Source organism: Phyllosticta citriasiana (assembly GCF_038021145.1).
Source record: "Phyllosticta citriasiana strain CBS 120426 chromosome Unknown IWZ02scaffold_14, whole genome shotgun sequence".
Taxonomy (NCBI): Eukaryota; Fungi; Ascomycota; class Dothideomycetes; order Botryosphaeriales; family Phyllostictaceae; genus Phyllosticta; species Phyllosticta citriasiana.
In genome coordinates, this window is record NW_027117291.1 from 576182 (window position 1) to 594621 (window position 18440).

The 18440-nt window shown below is 54.9% G+C and overlaps 6 protein-coding genes across 6 annotated transcripts; 2 read left to right on the forward strand and 4 right to left on the reverse strand.

Moving 5' to 3' along the window:
* Window positions 1–2374: 2374 nt before the first annotated feature.
* On the forward strand, window positions 2375–4835 carry IWZ02DRAFT_461095 (uncharacterized protein). The gene is made up of 3 exons (XM_066768196.1): window positions 2375–3062; window positions 3112–4095; window positions 4382–4835. Exons 1-3 carry the CDS (start codon window positions 2474–2476, stop codon window positions 4495–4497), a joined length of 1689 nt encoding a protein of 562 aa, XP_066619326.1. The 5' UTR covers window positions 2375–2473; the 3' UTR covers window positions 4498–4835.
* A 788-nt stretch (window positions 4836–5623) lies between these two features.
* Window positions 5624–7670, reverse strand: IWZ02DRAFT_80020 (tetrapyrrole methylase). The gene is made up of 2 exons (XM_066771236.1): window positions 7103–7670; window positions 5624–7054 (listed from the first exon to the last, which is right to left on the reverse strand). Exons 1-2 carry the CDS (start codon window positions 7398–7400, stop codon window positions 5676–5678), a joined length of 1677 nt encoding a protein of 558 aa, XP_066619327.1. The 5' UTR covers window positions 7401–7670; the 3' UTR covers window positions 5624–5675.
* Window positions 7671–7697: 27 nt separating this feature from the next.
* On the reverse strand, window positions 7698–9034 carry IWZ02DRAFT_80011 (SUR7/PalI family-domain-containing protein). Its single transcript, XM_066771235.1, has 4 exons — window positions 8894–9034; window positions 8532–8832; window positions 8295–8477; window positions 7698–8238 (listed from the first exon to the last, which is right to left on the reverse strand). Exons 1-4 carry the CDS (start codon window positions 8901–8903, stop codon window positions 7995–7997), a joined length of 738 nt encoding a protein of 245 aa, XP_066619328.1. The 5' UTR covers window positions 8904–9034; the 3' UTR covers window positions 7698–7994.
* Window positions 9035–9331: 297 nt separating this feature from the next.
* IWZ02DRAFT_508408 (RAVE subunit 2/Rogdi) lies at window positions 9332–10960 on the forward strand. Its single transcript, XM_066770446.1, has 5 exons — window positions 9332–9406; window positions 9452–9637; window positions 9716–10018; window positions 10077–10273; window positions 10343–10960. The coding sequence occupies exons 1-5, from the start codon at window positions 9341–9343 to the stop codon at window positions 10518–10520; spliced, it is 930 nt and encodes a 309-aa protein (XP_066619329.1). The 5' UTR covers window positions 9332–9340; the 3' UTR covers window positions 10521–10960.
* A 10-nt stretch (window positions 10961–10970) lies between these two features.
* IWZ02DRAFT_80049 (uncharacterized protein) lies at window positions 10971–11514 on the reverse strand. Its single transcript, XM_066771237.1, has one exon. It carries the CDS (start codon window positions 11418–11420, stop codon window positions 11133–11135), a length of 288 nt encoding a protein of 95 aa, XP_066619330.1. The 5' UTR covers window positions 11421–11514; the 3' UTR covers window positions 10971–11132.
* On the reverse strand, window positions 11515–18032 carry IWZ02DRAFT_508422 (RNA dependent RNA polymerase-domain-containing protein). The gene is made up of 5 exons (XM_066770447.1): window positions 17992–18032; window positions 17181–17493; window positions 16984–17134; window positions 16658–16760; window positions 11515–16609 (listed from the first exon to the last, which is right to left on the reverse strand). The coding sequence occupies exons 1-5, from the start codon at window positions 18005–18007 to the stop codon at window positions 11610–11612; spliced, it is 5583 nt and encodes a 1860-aa protein (XP_066619331.1). The 5' UTR covers window positions 18008–18032; the 3' UTR covers window positions 11515–11609.
* Window positions 18033–18440: the final 408 nt, after the last annotated feature.

Sequence of the window (18440 nt, forward strand, 5' to 3'; positions counted from 1 at the left end):
GATGCACAACATCATCTTACTGAGGGCTGCCAAAACATGCCACAAAAGGAAGGCAGATTCCCTGGATTTGACAGCTATCGGGTCTGAAGTAGAAAGCAATACACGGCGGGTATCAGCAACCAGACAAGTGGAGCCGCCCAAACAGCTCGGCAATTCAACCCTCTCCAGAGTCTTGAATGTTCCTTTTCAGGTTTGGTAAACCGGACATGCCCCGGTTCCGACGAACTAACTTGAATCTGGCTTCGGTCTTAGATGATGAGACGGAATGGGAGGCAAGTGATGCCGTACTTAGACCTGGAAAACTCCAGAAATCACAAAGGGAGACCCGGATCCCACGATCATTCCAAGACAATTATTTGAACACAATGGCCATGCACAGAGGCTCTGCAATCTCTGTCGGGCTTGCACTCGCTGCTGTTTTCCTTGGGACAAAGGTTTTTAGTGCTCCCATTGGAGAAGGTACGTTGTTTGCTTCAATGTCGTGTTCCACTCGTCTGCGTTGAAAAACATCTCCACTCTGCAAGCTTTCGTTGACTGATTTTCCTGTTTCATATCTTGGGAATCCGTGAGCTTTTCTCAATTTTCCATCTTCTGTATTTCCAAGTAAGCCACTACTGTATCCATTACGTGGATAATCTGTTGGCTTCCTCAAGGAGCCTCCTCGCTAGGCGCAGGCTGTTCCTCCTGAAAATTCGTCCTTCCAATTCAACAGGTTGTCTCTTTGCAATCCGCATCTTCTCGCTTGCTTCACTTCCTCCGTATTTTCGATTCAGCCAGAACTTTAGTGGAACTCCCTTTCAGCCTTCCATCCGTTCATTCACTTCATCCGACCGACGGAAATCCATGTAAAACACACTGGCAAATTTTCCTTTTCCACCCAAGCCGAGCATGTTGATCACTCTTTCATGCTTTTCTAACATTTAACAGAGCCCCAAAACGTAAATCTCGAGGCCCAAGATAGTCCTTAATCAGACCCAGACCTCAGGCCTGCTGAAGACAAGCCGCTTCTTGCCCCTCGTGCCCCAGTCCCCAACGCTGAGGTCGAAGCGGAGGCCAATGCCGAAGCCTGGGATTGAGGCCCAGATGGCCCACGTCACAAGGAGAAGCGCAACGCCAACGCAGAACCCGACGCTGCGGCATGGGAAGGCCCACCCTGTGGAATGGGCAACAGGCGTCCCCAGCGAATCAAGATCAAGATGCAGGAAAACCACGAAATAACAAAGCTCGTAAATCCGGCCCGACATCAAGACGGGACGAAAACAGCAACTAGGCTATGAAAGGTCGTTGGACACACGTCTTGGCCAGCATTATCATGTGCCGCCATGATTTATTGGGCGATCATTCAGATAGACTAGTCACGACATTTGCGGCAAGTGCCCTGCGATATGCATCCCCAATAGTGGGCAAAATCAAAACTCCATACGGCCTCACCATTCGGCCCTATTCCCATCGCCGCTTGATTTGTCTTGAGAAGTCAGTGAACACCGTAGCTTCAGCAGCGGAACACAATTTGGGACGTGTCCTGCTCCAGCACATCTCTCTTTTTGTCATTGGCTCCTGCGAGCCGCCCATATCAGTCTTGGGTCTTTCATCGAACCAGAATCGAGGGTTCCAGCTCAACTGTGTCGGTCCGGGAGTCTAGATACCACCGAATCGTCCCTGAGTCGTACCTTTTCAATGACTATAATGCCAAACTGCGCGTCACGTAGAAGCAGATAGATGACTTTCTCTTCCTCGACCTCGCATTCATTCGGGTGCAAACTTCGGTTATTCAAATACTGAGCGCCACGAGCCTTGACAGCCTCGTGTCCGCCACTTTAAAACAACATGAACAACCTCCAAGGGGAGCAGGGGGGGCTTATAAAAGCTGGCGCAGTTGAAGAAAGAGCATACACGGCAGCACTTGCCGGCGACACGAGCCTAAGTCAAACATGGTCGATCATTCTGGGTTCACAAGGTGGGACATACGATTCAGCATCTGAAATAACAAGGCGAAGGGACAAGACCGAGTGAAGCCTCTGGCGAAATCTTGGCCTCTTGAGGCCTCATCTTCGATGCCTCGAGGTGCGTGTATTCGAGCAAGAATCGAAATTGTTGGAGGTGAGTTACCACAATGACATTCAGGCAGCATCATGTGTCGAGGCTGGAGATGCAATTGCAGGTGAAGACTCTGGAATGAGTCTCTGGAGAGGGTCAAAACAAACGAGTGGAGTAGGCTGGTGAAGAGAAAAGACGAGCGGGAGAGCGGCATCGGGATCGGTCGGCGGACGGCGGATCGGCAGGAACATACCGGCGCGACCGTCTTGGCATGCTCCATGGGGCTCCGATTCCGAATCCGGGGAAGCTTATCACCTTATCGCAGCTCTCCCGTCCAGGTCAGGTCAGGTCAGTGCTACTCCAAGTCACCTGCCCTTCCTCCTCAACGACACCTTCAACCTCCCCAGTCTGCCTCTCTATTCCTCCGGCTTCAATCATGTCGCTGCCCCCATCGTCTGGCCAAGGGGCGGCGCCTCAGCCCTCCTCGAAGACTCAAGTCGCCCACGCCCGCACTCGAACTTCCTCCAACGCCGCTAGCCTCTCCAAACGCGGCAGCGGAACGCCACTAGTCGAGCAAAAGGTGCACTACACGGTTCTCATCAGGCTTCCCTTTGCACGCCGCGACTTTGTAGATCCTGCCCAGGTGGATTGGGACCAAACCAAAGACCAGGCACTCTGGAAAATCATCAGCAGGCCGAAGGAGGGAGCCAGAGACGACATTGACTGGCAGGACCTCGCCTCGAGGTTTGGCTGCTCCTCAGGTTTTCTACTCCAACAGGCCGCCTGGCTGTATGAACGCCATTTGAACCATGTGAGGGCCCAGATGCGCAAGGTCGGAAGCGGTACCTCTGGTGGCGGCAGCGGCAGTGGAACAGGCAATGCACCTGGCAGCGTTCCCATGAAGAGGGGAGGTAGCGGAGGCGGCAATCCGGCACCAAGGACGACATCTGCATTGAGCATGAGATCGAGGGATAGCCCGGTCCCGCCTGTAGCCAGAATTTCCACAGCAGTGCCCAATACAGGAGGTAAGCCCCAAAGAAGCGGTCGTCAATATCCTCGAGTCACACTTTGCAGGTCAACTTTCTCGTACCCCATCTACGACTACCATAACCCAATCCCGCGGTCTGCAGACTCCAGCCTCGCCGCGGCAGCCAGTCCGTTCGTCCTTCCGATCTTCGTTTCCTCCCCCTCGTCGTGCCTCGCCGACTCTCGAGACGACTGCCGAAGCTTCACGCCCGCACAGCCGCACCCTGAGCCCAACGTCCCCTATAATATCTGAATCAGAGTCAGAGTCCTCGAGCAGTGATGATGACAAGGACAACCCCTTAAGAAAGAGCCAGCTTTTCAAGCGTCCCCCACGCTTCATGTCGCGTCAGAACAAGCCCATCCTGGCACGGCTAGACGACATTGACGTCGAGTATGACGATGCCGCCGACTACGGCGTGCGGCCAGATGAAGAGGATGAGGAAGAGGAAGACGATGGCTTCTTGCCCTTTGCTCACACTTCACGCCGTAAAAAGCATCAACATCAACAGCACCCAGCACCATCGAGCGCAGCAAAAGAACAGCAACCCGAGACAAACCGCACCCGCAGCCATCACGACCGAAAGTCGGATCCCTCCGCAGTGGCAACTGATACTGACGCTCGACACGGTCGTCCGCTCAGCGAGGTCGCCGCAGGCAAACAGGCCATGCGGCTTGACTCGTCGGCGACATCAGCTTCTACCAACGATCCGCGCACCGATGACGAAGCCGTCAAGCTCTCGCGGCCAGGCACTGGCACGACTCCGGGGAACGGTAGTCGTAGTGGAAGCGGCAGCAACCCTCGTCTGCCCCGACGCAGTACGCAGCCGTCGCCATTTTCGCCGCCCGAGAGCCGCGGCAGCCATCGTCACGGTACCGGTGCGTTGAGCCCAGGCGGCGGTCACCACCGCTCAGAGCTCGCGCGGCTGGGCAGTCCACGCGGGTTGGGATCAGGTTCGGGTTCGAAGCGGGGAGGCGAAGGCGGCGGCAGCGAAGGCGCGCCCAGCATGGGCAGCAGCTTCAGCGATTTGGATGGTGAGTCATTATGGTCCTTCCTCGAACTCGAATGGGAAGTGGGAGACGAATGGGCGTGGGAGAGTGATCGCGACTCGGACTACTGGGTCGATGATGAACGGGACGGGGATGAGATCCGTTCTGGTTGAGAAGTGTTGTACCCCCTTGCGAGACCCCGGTTGTTGTTCTTGTTGTCTCGCTCACACCTTCATCTCGTTTGCCCCCCTTCACGAATTTTTTCATTTGTCATGACACCCCCAGCTACATGCGGAACATAACACCAGCTAATCAACTTTCTACTCAATAGACGCCAGCGTAACCCAATCGGCCCTCGAAGAGCAGCTTCTCAGCCACATGCAGCACGCCGGCGGCCTGAGCAAAATGAGCACCATCAGCCAGGCGTTGCGGAGTCGGTACTTGTGAATTTCTCTCTTCTCTCTTCTCTTTTCTTGCTTTCCGCCTTCTTCAAAGGTACAGGCACAGGTTCAGTTGATAGTCTCTCGCATCACATATATGGCCAAAGGATTCGGAGGTTTGGATACGGAGATATATACATATATACAATTGGCAGGGAAGACCCAAACATCTTTCTGGTACGGGCCGGGATGAAAGAGTCCTCGTACGTAATATAAGAAGGAACCAAGTACGCACGCATGTTTGCAGTGCCGCGTCGTCTCTCCACCTCACTCATGTCTTGCCACGGCTGCGGCAGTGGAGCACAGTACCTACCTAGCTAGCTACAACAGACATTTGCATGCATACCTCTCGTATACCTTCGCACAGTGCAACCTCACCAGCCCTTTTTACGGGTGACGGATGGCCAACGGCTACCGAAGGTAACGGACAGACAGACGGCTGAGCTGCCTAAGTGCCAAGACAGTTAGAAAGTAAAACTTAAAAATACAACGTCGTGTCTAAAGCGTGAAGGTTGTATGTTTGCATGTACGTGTGTCTGTGCTGTGTGTTTGTGCTGTTGGACGATTGACTCGACGGATGGGTAGGTGGGTGGGTGTGATTTTGTAGTTGGGCAGTTGATTCAAGGCGGCGGGGCAAAGGAGAGTGGGTAGGTACGTCGGGTAGGAACGTAGGTAGATAGGTGGATGGATAGATGGATGGGTGGCTAGATTCATGAGACGGGAGGGAGGGAGGCAGACAGACTGATCGATTGTATTCTACTTTATTTTACTTCTCTCTATATCGCTGCTTTTCTCACGGCATCCATGTCGTCGTCGTTGTTTTTCATATCGCGTCAATCAGTCGATAGGTTTCTGAGGTAGGTATGCATCGGCAGGAAGAAAGGCAGGCATGTTGTACTGCTCCCTCCTTCCTGTCTACAGTACCATTTTACGAATCCAATCGAATCTAATGCCAAACACCAAAACACCTCGAGCTCCGTTCCTTTTCGTTGTCGTGCGATCAATGAATATGTTGAAAACAAGCAGCAGCACGCGCGCCGCCCATAAAAAAAGATCGCTCGCCTGCTCCTTTTTGATATAAGTCGTAGCTCCGGTAGAACGCCAAAGTTTTCGTAAATATCGACATGATGGGAAGAGAGAAAGTTACCTTGCTCGAAACAACCACACCCACACCTTTTCCTCCTCCTACGCAGCAGCCACCTTAATCGAATCAGCCTCGACGCTATCCACCAAGCGCGTCAAATCCGCATCGCCGACCCAGCCATCGAGGCCGCGGAAGCCCTCCTCGACGATCCAGCGCTGGCCGCCGGGATTGAACAGGACTTCGCACGCGGCGCCGACGACGAGGAGGCCCGGCGGGCGACTGCCTTCTTCCTCGACGGCCGCCACCACGTCGCCCAGCGTGCTGCGGATGACGCGCTGGTCGGGGCAGCTGGCGCGCTCGAGCACGGCGCACGGCGTGCTTGCCGGCCAGGCAGCAGCGGCGCCGTTGTTGCCCTCGGCCGGCCGCTGGACGAGGCTGTCGATGAGCGAGGAGAGTCGGTGTAGCGCCATGAGGAAGACGACGGTTTGGCTCGGATTGTATGGGGGCGGCGTGGGCGCGGCGCCCTTGCGTCCCGTGCCGGTGCAAATGAGAACTTGGTCGGCGACGCTGCGGTGCGTGGGCGGGATGGCGGCGAAGAGGGGCGCTGACAGCGCGCTGGTGATGCCAGGCAACACGACAGGGGAGTAGCCGTGCTTTGAGAAGAAGGTGTATTCTTCGGCGCCGCGCCCGTAGATGTACGGGTCGCCTTGCTTGAGCCGTAGCACGATCTTGCCTTCTTGCACGCCCGCGAGACCGAGTGAAAGCAGCTCTTCTTGCGCCGCTTCGGCGTTGCCGGGGAACTTGCGCGCGATGTGGACGGGTGTTCGGCGGGGGATGAGGGCGAGGATAGGGGCAGGCACCAGCTTGTCGGCAAGGATAAGATCGGCGGAGACAATGGCCTTGTGAGTAGCGCGCGTGAGAAGGTCTGGATGTCCGGGGCCAGAGCCAGCGAGTATGATGCGGCCGCGCGTGCGGCGTGCGTCGATCGAACTGGGGTTTATCGAAGACGAGTCGGAGTGGGTGTAGCTTTGGAGGACGGTTTCTACGTCCTCGTCCGTAATGGATGACAAGCGGCTCAAAGGCCAGTATTCGCAAATCTGAGCGAGCCAGCGCATGCGCCTGCCACGAGCTGCTTCTGCGTCCTCTGGGGTGACCAGTCTGTTGAAATGAGCATTTTGACCGGCGTCGTCCTCTCCCGCCTCTGGGTCCATGGATAGCTCGGCGGCATGGTCCTCTTCCCATATCCTCCTCCTCATGGTTCCGAGTCTTTCAACTGCTTGTCCAAGTCCTGTGGGTAGAGAAGAGGCAATCTCTCGCCGTATACGCGAGGAGAGCTTGCAGCCCTTGCCCGAAGTGGTTACGCCAATTTGCAGTGGGCCGTCCGAGTGTGTTGAGAGGAGCGTAAAAGTACAGAGGTTCGGTGCGTCGGCGACATTGATTGGTATTCTCAGTCTTCGACAGAGAGTCGAGATGTGAGTGCCTAAACCTTGTTAAACAAAGTCTGGTGGTCAATCCAGGTCCGACTCACTCTTCGGATTCTTGCCACCTAATGTGACAAAGACGGCATCCACTACGCCATCAATATCTTCTCTTCCCAGCGACGTCAAATCGCCGTCTTGAAAATCTCTCTTGAGCCATTCGACCTCGCCGTTCTCTATGCGCTTCAACAGACCGTAGTGTAGGGTCGAGCTCTCGGGTGCAATGAGAATGGGTTTTGCGCCGACTTCGATGGACTTGGAGCATCGCGCACCAGCGAGCGGGTTGGATCCAACGATCAAGTGGACGTGGAAGGTCGAGTCAACGGCCGTGAGGAGGGCGGGCGCCATGAGTGGGAGTGGTGGCGGCGGGACCAGGCAGGTCGAGGTGTCAGAGGAGGACAATGGCGGCGAGTCTCAGGACGGAACAATGTGAGTCCAAATGGTTTTCGGGGAAAACAACGAGGAAGAGTCAGAAGAAAATTAGACAAAGGGCCATGGCCGCAGATGCCGAATGACAGTCGGCGTAAAGACTTGGGACGGCAGCGAATAGGCGATGGCGCAATTGCTTATCGATAAGGACGGGCTTTGGCCGCGGAGAACGTCGACCTCGAGACACCTTGGGGGTCAGTCAGTCAGGGTTGTTCTCCGCGGCCACGGCATGCAAGGCTGAAGTCTGATATGTGCGACCCGAGCCGTGGCTTTGGTCGCAAACAGGTTCCTGGCTCGTCGCGTCACCACATTTCCTTGAGTTCCAGATATCATCGCTTCCATTCAGCATTAAGCCATCTAAAATGTCCATTCGTTTCGTAACATCAATCGACACTGCACGGCTCGCTCATCGCAGTACTATCGCATGCAAACTCGAAAGCGGCGCAAAAGTGGTATCATATGCACGTGCAAAATCATCCAACGTCGGGGTATTTGTCATGGTCGTCTTGCGGTCTACGCGTAGCCGTCCTTGCGAGGGACGTCGGCAAAGCTGCCGCGACTGCGCGTGCTCGTCTGGCGGCGGACCCAGAAGCCGCGGTTGGCCGTCGTGGTCGTGTCGCGCGGAGCTATGCAAAAGAGAACGGTCGAGGTGAGAAAGCAGGCAACGGCGGCCCAGGTGAAGGCATAGGCCTTGACGCCGAGTTTGGCCGACTGGTCATTGCCGCGAAAGGCATCGCGGCCTTGCACAGTCCAGGCGCTACGAGGCAGCTTAGTTGGCGGTATGCACAGCAAAGGGAAGGATGTTCATCTTACGTCATTAACGCCGCAGCGATCGTCTGGAAGAAGAGGGCCAGCGACGTGTTGAAGCCCGAGATGTATCCGCCCAGCCGGCTGCACATGGCGAGCAGTCCGGTGAAGAGAGCCAGCGCTGCGAAGACAATGGCCATGAGGTAAAAGGCAAACATGAAGCGCGACAGGTAGTAGTAGTGGTGCGTGCTGCATGCGGACGTCAGTCTGAGATGTTCCGAGACAAGCAAGGAAGCGACTGACCCATAGAACTTTTCGGGCAGGCCTTCGCGGGTGCCAAAGTTGCGAGGAGGGTCAAAGGGCAGCGCAGGTACGGGCGCACCGCAGTTGGTGTTGCGACCCGTCTGAGAGTCGACGCCGCAAATGGCCCAAAAAGTCCATCGCGAAGGGTCTCGAGGCGAGTTTGCGACGCCTGAGGTGGAAGCCTGCAGGAACCAAATTTGGTTCTCAGGGTCGCCAGAAACGCCTCCCGACAGGATGACGAGGAACTGCATGACGATGCCTCCGGCGAGGATGAGCTGGCCCAGCAGGCCGAGGATTGGTCCTGTGGGGAATGTCAGTGCCCTGCTGCATGTTTGGAAAGTGAAGAAAAGAAGGCAACTTACTGGCTACCATGGCGCTGCAGAATATGTGCGTGATGGATTGCAGTCGGGGAGCAGGAGCAGGGAATCAGGATGGGGTCAAGGGAATGAATGAATGGGCGCGCCGGTAGTAAGTATTTGAAGAGGCTGGCTGGCGGCGACGCTCGAGTGACGTCTGTGTGTGCGCCATGGCGACGATGAGTGGAACGCGAAGAATGCAGGCCACGTGCGAGGTCGAGGGTTGGATGCGGTGACAAGGAAAAGCCAGAAGAAGAAAAGAAGGAAAAGATGGATTGATGCCGTCGATCCGAGGCCAAGCTTCCGCTTCCACTTCCGCTTCCGCTTCCGCTTCCGCTTTCGACAGGTCGGGGACTGTACAACTACAACGTCTCCACCAACCTTACCGTCCTGGTTCAATCAGTCATTCCATTCCTCGCCACCGCCGCTTCTTTATCCCATCCATCCACTCCAATGGCCACGACCGTCTGGCCTCCCATTGCCCCCGACCAGCTCGCCCGCGAAGAAGATGCCGCCCAGGTACTTGCGACCTGACACGCTCCACTGGCAAGCTAACACGTCCAGGCCCGCGAGCTCCAATGGCTGCTGTCGTCGCTGCGAGACACGCTCAAGGTGCTCAAGGCCGGGCTGGAAGAGTGCGCCGCCCTGCTGGCGCCCTCTGAGAATGGATCGACGCTAGTCGTTTCCACGGTGCGATCCGAAAGCCTCAAGGGTTTCGTGACGCGCGTGGGCGCTCGCATCGTCAAGGGCGTACGTCTGTGGCTTTTTCGCGACCTCGTCACTGCTGCACATCCAGACCCTTCTTCTAACCCAGCCCGCTCCGTTCAGGACATCAAGCTGCGCTTGCCGAGCCTGCCTCCGCCGCGCGGGCAAGCCAGCTACCCGCTTTTGATATCTCAAGCCCCCGAAGCCCCGACCCTGACTGTCCAGCAGCTGACGGCTGCCCGCACCCACATCAACTCGTGCTTGGATGTCGTCGACGTGACGACCTGGACCGGCGACTCCAAAAATGCCAACTTCATCTCGGGCCAGCTGGGTCTGTTGTACGACAACATTGAAGAGGCCCGCCAGGCGCTGCGCGGGACGTCGGACGTGCGGCCGCAATGGTGGAACTGCCCTGTAGATGAGAAGGTGACGACTCCCAAATTCTCAAAACACCATTTTCCCATCCCACTAATCTCCCAACCAGATATTCGACCCCCCTCTCCCCGCCGACCTCTCCTTCCACATCTACCTGCAAGACGCCGCCATAATCCTCGAACTACGCACCCTCGAGTCCTACGACGCCGCCTCATCCGACTCAACCTCCATCTTCGGCATCCGTCGCGCCCTTGCCGGCGCCCTGGGCGTCTCGTCGGCCCCCGCCCACGACGAGGCCGACAAGGTGTTTGACTACGGGCCCATCCCCGCGCGGCCAAGCTCCAGCAGCAACAATGACACGCGAAATGAGGCAAGACCGCCCAAGATGGTCACCCGCCAGGTCAAGGTTCGCGAAAAGGTCCGCGTCGAGAGCCAAGATCCCAATCTCATCGCCGCCATGGCAAAGCTGAATGCCCTTGAGCATCACTTGGCGCTCAGTCGCAAAGCCCTCGACATCGTCATGGGTAGAGAGCCCGAGGACGAAGCTGCGTAGCGACGAGCAGACATAATACTTGCATGTGAGGTTTCGTGGATATGGTGTGGTGTGTCTGTACGTGGCGCTAGGTCCGTGACCTGGTTGCTGCACAAAATTTTGGGACTTGAGATCTTTCTGTTGCTACGGATTACACATTGGATGGGCCAAGTGCTTGTCTATTTGGCGTTGGATACGGCAGGGCATGTGCGGTGAATAGGTATCTACCTAGGTTGGCAAGCAAGCACGGCGCAACGGAGTACGGAATCTGTGATTGGGAACGAAATAATGAACGCCATGTCACTACTGAACATTGTCATAGTCGTGCATCCATCATGTCCACATACCTCATGCATAGGACGAGTAGGCTCGCCATTTATTCATTCATCATTCACAGTCTCCATACCTATCTTCCATCAGACAGGAAGTAAGACAGCAGAAAGGGAGACACGAAAAGAAACACATTGCAGTCACAAAAATGCCATTGGTCCGTCAGCTTTGCTACCTACCCCCTTCCTAACCCCTACGCTCTCACTCACCCCTCCACCCACTCCAATCAACAAGTCTCAACCCGTGATCTGCTCCTTCCACATCCATCCACCCAGGCACCTCGTCAATCAATCATCCAACTGCCTACCCAATCCACCAACCGTGGCCCGTCCCTAACGCCTTTTTTCCCCGATCAACATTCGAGAAGCTGGATCCATGAATGCAAACAGCCAGATAGCTAGCTGTGATGAAGTGAAGGGGAAAAAGACAAATTTTGACAGGATAATGATTGGAAAATAAAAGATAGGGAAAGGTCAGAAAGAGAGAAAACAGAGAAAGAGTTAAGAATGAAAAAATTGAAATAGAGAGTAAGAAAATGGACAAGCCATTCGTCCCCATGTCATCTGAGCACCATCCATCCACCCATCCCATCGACCATCGACCATGACCAAGAATAAGGATAGATGTCCCTTTCAAAACTCCCTGTGTCCGTGACAATCATCCATCGACTCGACCAAAGAAGAAAAGGAACAGCAAGGAAAGGCAGAATAGGGAAGGAAGGGAAAAAAAAAAAAAAAATAGAACCGTCTGAAACACCATCCACCCACCAGACCAAACCACTTACTCAAACTTGCTCAGCAGCGAGCGCGTCGAGTTGGGTTTCATCTCGAGCGTCACTTCTCCCTCCTCCTCATCATCATCTTGTTTAATCTCACCCTCCTCCTTGTCGTCGTCTCCGGCTTCATTTTGAGTTGGCTCTTCTAGCTGCACCTGCGTCTGAGTCTGCGTCTGAGCCTGGATCTGAGACTGGGACTGGCCCGTCGACTTCGGCACAGGAGCAGGCGCAAGTCGGGTGGGCAGCGAAAATGGTTGGCTTTGAGTCGCAGAAGTGGTGTTTGCTGTCGAGGCCGCCACCGCCGCCATCGTCTTGCCAGAAGAGCCAATCTTCTTCTTATCAGCCGCTCTCAAGCGTGCAATGTAGTCTGCGCGGTCGTGAGACTGGGCTGCAGCGCTCGCTGTGCCGTTGTGATGGACAGTCGACGGCACTGTATCCACATTCTGCGACGGCTGGATGACAGCGGGAGGCGGAGGCGCAGCAGCCGCAGACGCAACCGAAGTTGTCGCCGCGCTTGACCTTCCAACAGTCTCGCCCGTCTGCGTCGGTGGCGTAGCTCTCAGGCCCAAGGTCGTAAAGCCTGGGAACCCGCTGAAATCAGGATGTGGGGAGGGCGACCTTGAGGTCAAACCAGGAGGGAGCAAAAGCATCGACGACGGTGTGCCCCGTGGCGCAGTCGTATTCTCAGCTGCGGCAAAGCCACTACCAACAATGGTCATTGGCGATGAGGCATCCACTGTGTCAATCGTCTCCGTGAGGACTTCGTGGATAGTACCTGGCGATGCGGCTGGTCGGGCGGTCTCGCTCCAGCGCGGACGCAAGTCTTTCTTTGGGTTGACAGACTCCGGGTCAATTCCGATGACAGGAGCGTCTGGAGGTCCAGCTCGAAAGTTGACCGACGAGCTATCAAGGCGGCTTCCTAAAGGCAGTCCACTTGGAAGAGATCCTGTGCCCGATGAGAGCCTCATCGATTTAGGCTTGCTGTTTGGACCACCTGGTATCAGGACGTCGATAAGCTGCTGCTGCGGCCTTGCAGTCAATGTACCTGAGCTGTTGCCGTACTTGGCTAGGATGGTTGGTGAATCAAAACCAGACGAGCTCAAGGTCGGAGAAAGCACCTCACGCAGGTACTGAAGGTCTCGTGTGTCAGTAGCACCCATTTGGGGTGGATTCGCTCGATTCTGACCACCAAAGGATGCAGGTCGTCCAATCCTGGGTTGTCTTGATCCCGAAGATGAAGTTGATGGAACCAGGGACTGAACACCGCCGACCTGGCGATTGGAGGAGGGAGAAGAGTTTCCAAGGGTCGACCTATCCCAAATAACATCACCCGAGAGGGCTGGAGACTTTTCGAACCCGAGGACATCAGCGAGATATCCCTTGTCGGGGATAGCCGAAGGTTCGCCTGGTAATGTGAGCTCCTGAACCGATCTCAGTACTGGAGTTTTCGTTTCTGCGGAATTCTTTGGTCTCAATGGCAGAGAACCTCCGATACTCGATTTGCTGTCACCTTCATGGTTCTTGGAGGCGTCGGTGGAAGAATGCTTGTCGATGTTTTTTGTGGAGGAGAGCGGGTGCCCCGAGTTCAAAGTATGGTCGCCAGTATCTCTAGGCCTACCGGACAAAGTGTTCTCCTTCGACTCCTCTGGCTTATCTTCCTTGACGTCAAGAGAAGCCAAGTCCTCGCTCGTCTTCACCTCATCGCTCTTGACAAAATCTTCGTAAGAGACAGGCTCCGTTGGCATGGTCGAGACGTCGATAAGCGTGTCCTTGTAAGGCTCCTGGCTTGCACTGGGGACATCACCAAACAAATCCAGGATTTCTTGGTTTTGCTTCCGCTCTCCGCGCATCAGATCTTTGTCCTCCTCAGTCATATCGTCCATGTTGACGGCAGGATTCTTCCTCTTCATGCGTGGGCCGATGTGTTGTTGGGCAGTGAAATCAGGCACAATGGCATCGCCCGTGGCAATCTTGCCCAGAATGTGCGAGAAAATCCATGGAAAGCTCATCAGGGGCATCTCGACAGGATCAGTCCCCTGCTTTGCCAGTGATACGGCATGTTCGATTTGTTTGGCCGTGACGACGTACATGGCTGCGACAAAAGGGGCGAGAGACTTGAAGTCTCTGCCTCCAGCTTCCTCGATACAGATATTTTGGAAGCGCTCTTTCAAAGCACCACTGATACGACCAAACTCCTCGGCCATCTGATAGTCACGACTTGAATTGTTGTGGTCGAGGATGAAGACACTCCAGACTTCGAATTCCGTGCCAATGCCATGTTGCGCCATGATGCGATGCACGGCAGTGTCGTAGCTCTGTTTGATGTCAGCCACTCGTATCAGGGTGTCTTCAGAATGAGCGTAGGCGTCCAGGACGCGCGCGTCGAATGGAGCATCAAAAGCCGGCAAAAAGTCGACCTTCTGGACCTGATCGAACAGCTGACCCAAAATCTTTCCGGAGTGATAAGTTTTGTCCGCGGACCGGTGCTTGCTGGTCATAAAATGGGGATATCTTCTGGCTTTCAGGTCTGAGGACATACGGGCGGGGATTCCCGACTTTGGGTAGTCCACTGCAGTCGAGTGAAGTTGGGCTAGAGTCAAGCACCGCTCGCTCAAAACGCCTATCTCTTCCGAATCAGCAAGGGCGAGATGGTTCGTAGCGATACGCCCCAGACTGTCGTTCTTGATGTACTCGACAAAGAAACGAGCAATATCCTCCAGGCGGACCCTGTCCACGAAAGTCTTTTGCGGAGGCGTAAAGTCCATGGGCACGCAAGGGCTGGGCGGAATTAACGACTTATCCCAAATAACTATGTAGTCGTCGCCATCAAGGTCGCCTCCGGAACACATGTTTGGAAGATCTCGATCGCCTGTTTGGGGAAAAACGAGCACGTTTTTCAAGTGGCGCAGAGCCGGAACATTGACGGCTTTCACAACGCGAATGTCACCGGGGTGAAGCGACGGGTTTCGCGCCACAATGCATTTGCCCTCGATGACCTTGTCGTGGCCTTGCTGGTCTGGGTCGGAAACCTGGACAAAAATCTCAGGATAAGCGCCCTTCTTGTTGTTGAAGTGGCCTTGGAGGGTCGCTGTCTCATCAACACAGCCAAGCAAGAAGGCTCCATCCTTGATGAAGATCTTCGCCTTTTCCTTGAGATACTTGGTGTTCCAGCTCCTCCAAAGTCGCAGGACAGACTTTGTGAATGGATCGTTGGCTCTCATGAAACCATTTGCGATCATTTCGGCCAGCGTGAGGGTCATCATGTTGAAGTCAATGTTCTTGTGGAGAAGATCCTGGGCGAGGACCTCATCATCCATGGCTTTGGTCAAATCCGACAACTGCTCATTTTGCTTTTGGATGAAAGCGGCGCCGGGGATTCCAAGTGCCTCAAGTACAATGATGAGTTGCCGATTCAAGGTCGCAGGCGCAAATTGTGACCATCGAATGACTTCTAGACCCTCGTTTGCCGAATCGAATTTCCGCTGAGACCTGCGCACGCGGACCTCGCCATCCTTCAGGCGCGGATCGACGACGAGGACGCCTTTGCAACCTCCAAGACGGAACTGGAACAAGGAGGGTGGATCCTCAGCGGCGAACGGAAGGCCAAAATCTTCTGCGATGTGCTTCGCCACCGAAATTGACAGCCTGCCTACACCGTCCGTGAAATTGAAACCATTCCTCACAACGTCTTCTTCGCCCGTAACTTGCACATCGATGTCTCGGACGGCTCTGGTTGTCGAAAAACACTGGCCCATTCTGGCAGCATACCTCGCCACCTCGCGGATATCGCCAAAATGGCCCATTTCCTCCCGGATGATGGAAGGCGTCATGATATCCTCAGGATCGGCGGCATGTTCCAAGGGAGCAAAAAAGTAAGCACCGTGCTCGCGGAACTGAGAGTTTCCAAAGGCAAGGAACTTGTAAGAACGACCGCCGATGTTGATTCCATTGCGCAGAGTCCGCCAGATTCGACTGTAAATTTCATTTTCGGTCTCGCCTTCAGTGCCGTGGATCTTGCCCTCATATTTTTCATCGCTGAATCTGACACGGAGGAAGCGGTCTTGCCAACGAGCGTAGTCGCGAATGACGCGATTTGAGACTTCGACCGTCGGAGTGGAAAGGTATATGGCTGAAGGCGTGATGGTGGCCGATCGGGAGTAGGCGCAGTGCTTTGGAATTGTCCTCTCCGCTGGCTTTCGACCCAGTGGGAGGTTGAAGATTTCCATCGGATCATAGAAGTGTTTGTCGGAATTCTCGGCAGCCTTTTCCAGAACGTTTGTCGCGCGGTTCGGATCCATGCCGGTAAGATGCTCCAGAAAGTCGCGAGTAATGTTGTACTCATTGAGAATGCCATTTGAGAGACAAACTTCGAGCTGATAGCGGACTGGAAATTCCAGGTGAATGGGTTCCTTGTACAAATCTGGTGGATAGGCATTGTAGGTCGACGAATTCTCGCGGTCAGTGTCCAACGTGTGCCAGAATCCACATGGCTGCCTTGGAATGCATGCGATTTTGTCCTCGTTGAAATTGATATTCCAGTCAATCAGCGCTCGCCGCATGGTGCCGTAATTGTAAGCATTGCTCCCAACGAGGTCAAAATCCAGGCGCAAGACTGTCCAACGGCCAATATCGACGACGGGGTCTCTCTTGGTCAGACCAATTGGAGATGTCTTGAGTTCCTTGTGGCTGTTGGTTACGTCAGTTTGACGATACCAAGCCTGGCTTTCATGCCAAACATTCTCATCATGCTTGTGGGTTGTGTCCGCATCGACCTTGCGGTAGCACAGGGGTGGAAGGGGAAGAGGTATTGTCCAGATTTTCCGAGTAACCTTCTGTCCAAACCCATAAGGTAATGGGGTTTCCTCGAAGATTTCGTCCATCTGAGACAGCGAAAGCCGGAACCGAAATTCCTGGTCTACCTCTTGCAATCTCTTCTCGTTCCACATGGTCATCCAGAAGCGAATGTACATTTCGCTTCGTTTGAGGTTGATGGATATCCTGATTTCTCTGTTGTTCCTGTGGTAATTGATGTTGTTGCTGCTGCCGCCGCCACCGCCGCTGCCGATACGACCGACATCGACTTCCTTCATGGACATCATTTCCGATTCCGAGTACATGAAGCCGAATTGCAGTTTCCGCGCACTGACGTTCTGTGTCTTTCAGTCAGCCTCGCCCAGCTCGTATGTGGGGTGTCATGAGCATGCAAGGGAGTTTGGTACAAGCTGGACGCACTCATGCTATGACATGAGTAGCTACAGCAGATACGCCGAGATTGGAGGTTCAAAAGAGGCTCAGCTTGGGGCAGGTATTCGGTAGGGAGTTGAACATGATTAGAGTCGGTGGGGCACATGGGCAGGCTTGGCGATGACTTACCATGACTTCTGGATAATGTCTTCTTGGATCACCTGGGCTTGGAAGAGTTTTCGGTTTCATTGGGCTTAGAAGGTCGACTCGAAGGAGTCTCGAGGGGCCGCCATTGGAGCCTGGAATTGAACACTCCGACTCCCAAAAAGGCCGAGCCGGGACAGGACTGGAGCAAGTCAGCGCATGCCCAACATGAAAAGGCCTTTACCCACCTGAACGACACATATGCGTTCTTGGTATGGGCTCCATGGGGCTTGACTTCGATTCTGATGATCTCGCCCTCGTTTGCGAACAAGGTCCAGACATCCAGAGTCGAGGTTCTGGCTGGGAGGTTCATGACCTTGACCTTGACTTCGTCCCACTGTGCCCAGTCCCTGCGACCGGTCGTGACCCGCCGCGGTTGGGGGCTTGAAGAAGTAGACATGTCGCTTCCGGTAGAGGCGCTTGAGCGACCCCAATGGGGCAACGAGTTGGATGATGGAGGTGTGGAATTGTTGTGCAGTCGATTGGAAGCTGGAGGCGATTCTGGAAAGGTTGTTTGACCGTCAGCAGGTTCCCAGACGGTGGAGGATGTCGACGGTTGGGTGCTGCGGCAAGAACAATTTGTAGGGAAAGGCGCAGAGGCAACTGCGTGATGGGAAGCTGCAGGCGCATGGGACCACAGCCGTGCACTGGGCACTTGACCAGCCCACGAGCCTGAGGCTGAAGGGCACATGCTGATGAGGTGGCCGGTGTTGGACGGGCGTTTTCGTGCGCTTGGGTGGGTGGGTGGTCGGCGTTGAGGTCTCGGTGTTGGGTGAGATCTTGAACATCCGCTTTGGTGAGAGGAGGTGAGAGGAAGGCGTAGGCAGGAACCCGTCACAACCGTGCCTCTACCCCACACAGAAAACGACAAACATCTCTCAAGCAGCAAGTTCGGCTCTTGCAAAATGCTGGGAAGACAACAGGACGCCGCATGCAACAAATCGCCTTCAGCAGCACGTGAGGAGGGTTGAGAATCTTCTTGCTCTTGCGCTCACCTACCTTTCATGTGCTCCATCCGGCGTTCCGCGTGCTCCCTTTTCTGCGGTCGTCCACGCGGAAGACTCCCACTAAGGTGACGCGCTTTGGACGTGGAGAACCTCACGCCGCGAAAGCTCCTTGGATCAACTTCAAACGGAGCCATCGCATTATTGTAGTGGAATGTCTGCATGGCGACCCCCACAGCAAGCAGACTTGCTTCTGAGCCGTCATCAGCATCTGATTCCATCATCAATCAATGGCATACTTTGCCTGATATCTGGAGGTGCTTCGTCTCGTCTCAATCAAGCGTTGCAAGCACCGGAACTCTTGAATGCTAGATTCCCAGATTCCTCGGCAAAACCAAACGACCGGCTACGCGCTAGAAAGCAGCCCAAGGGGGAGAGACAGGCGGATTGATGCGATTGGCGTTGCGGAGTGAAGCTGTTTGATCGGGCCCCGGTGTCTACTAG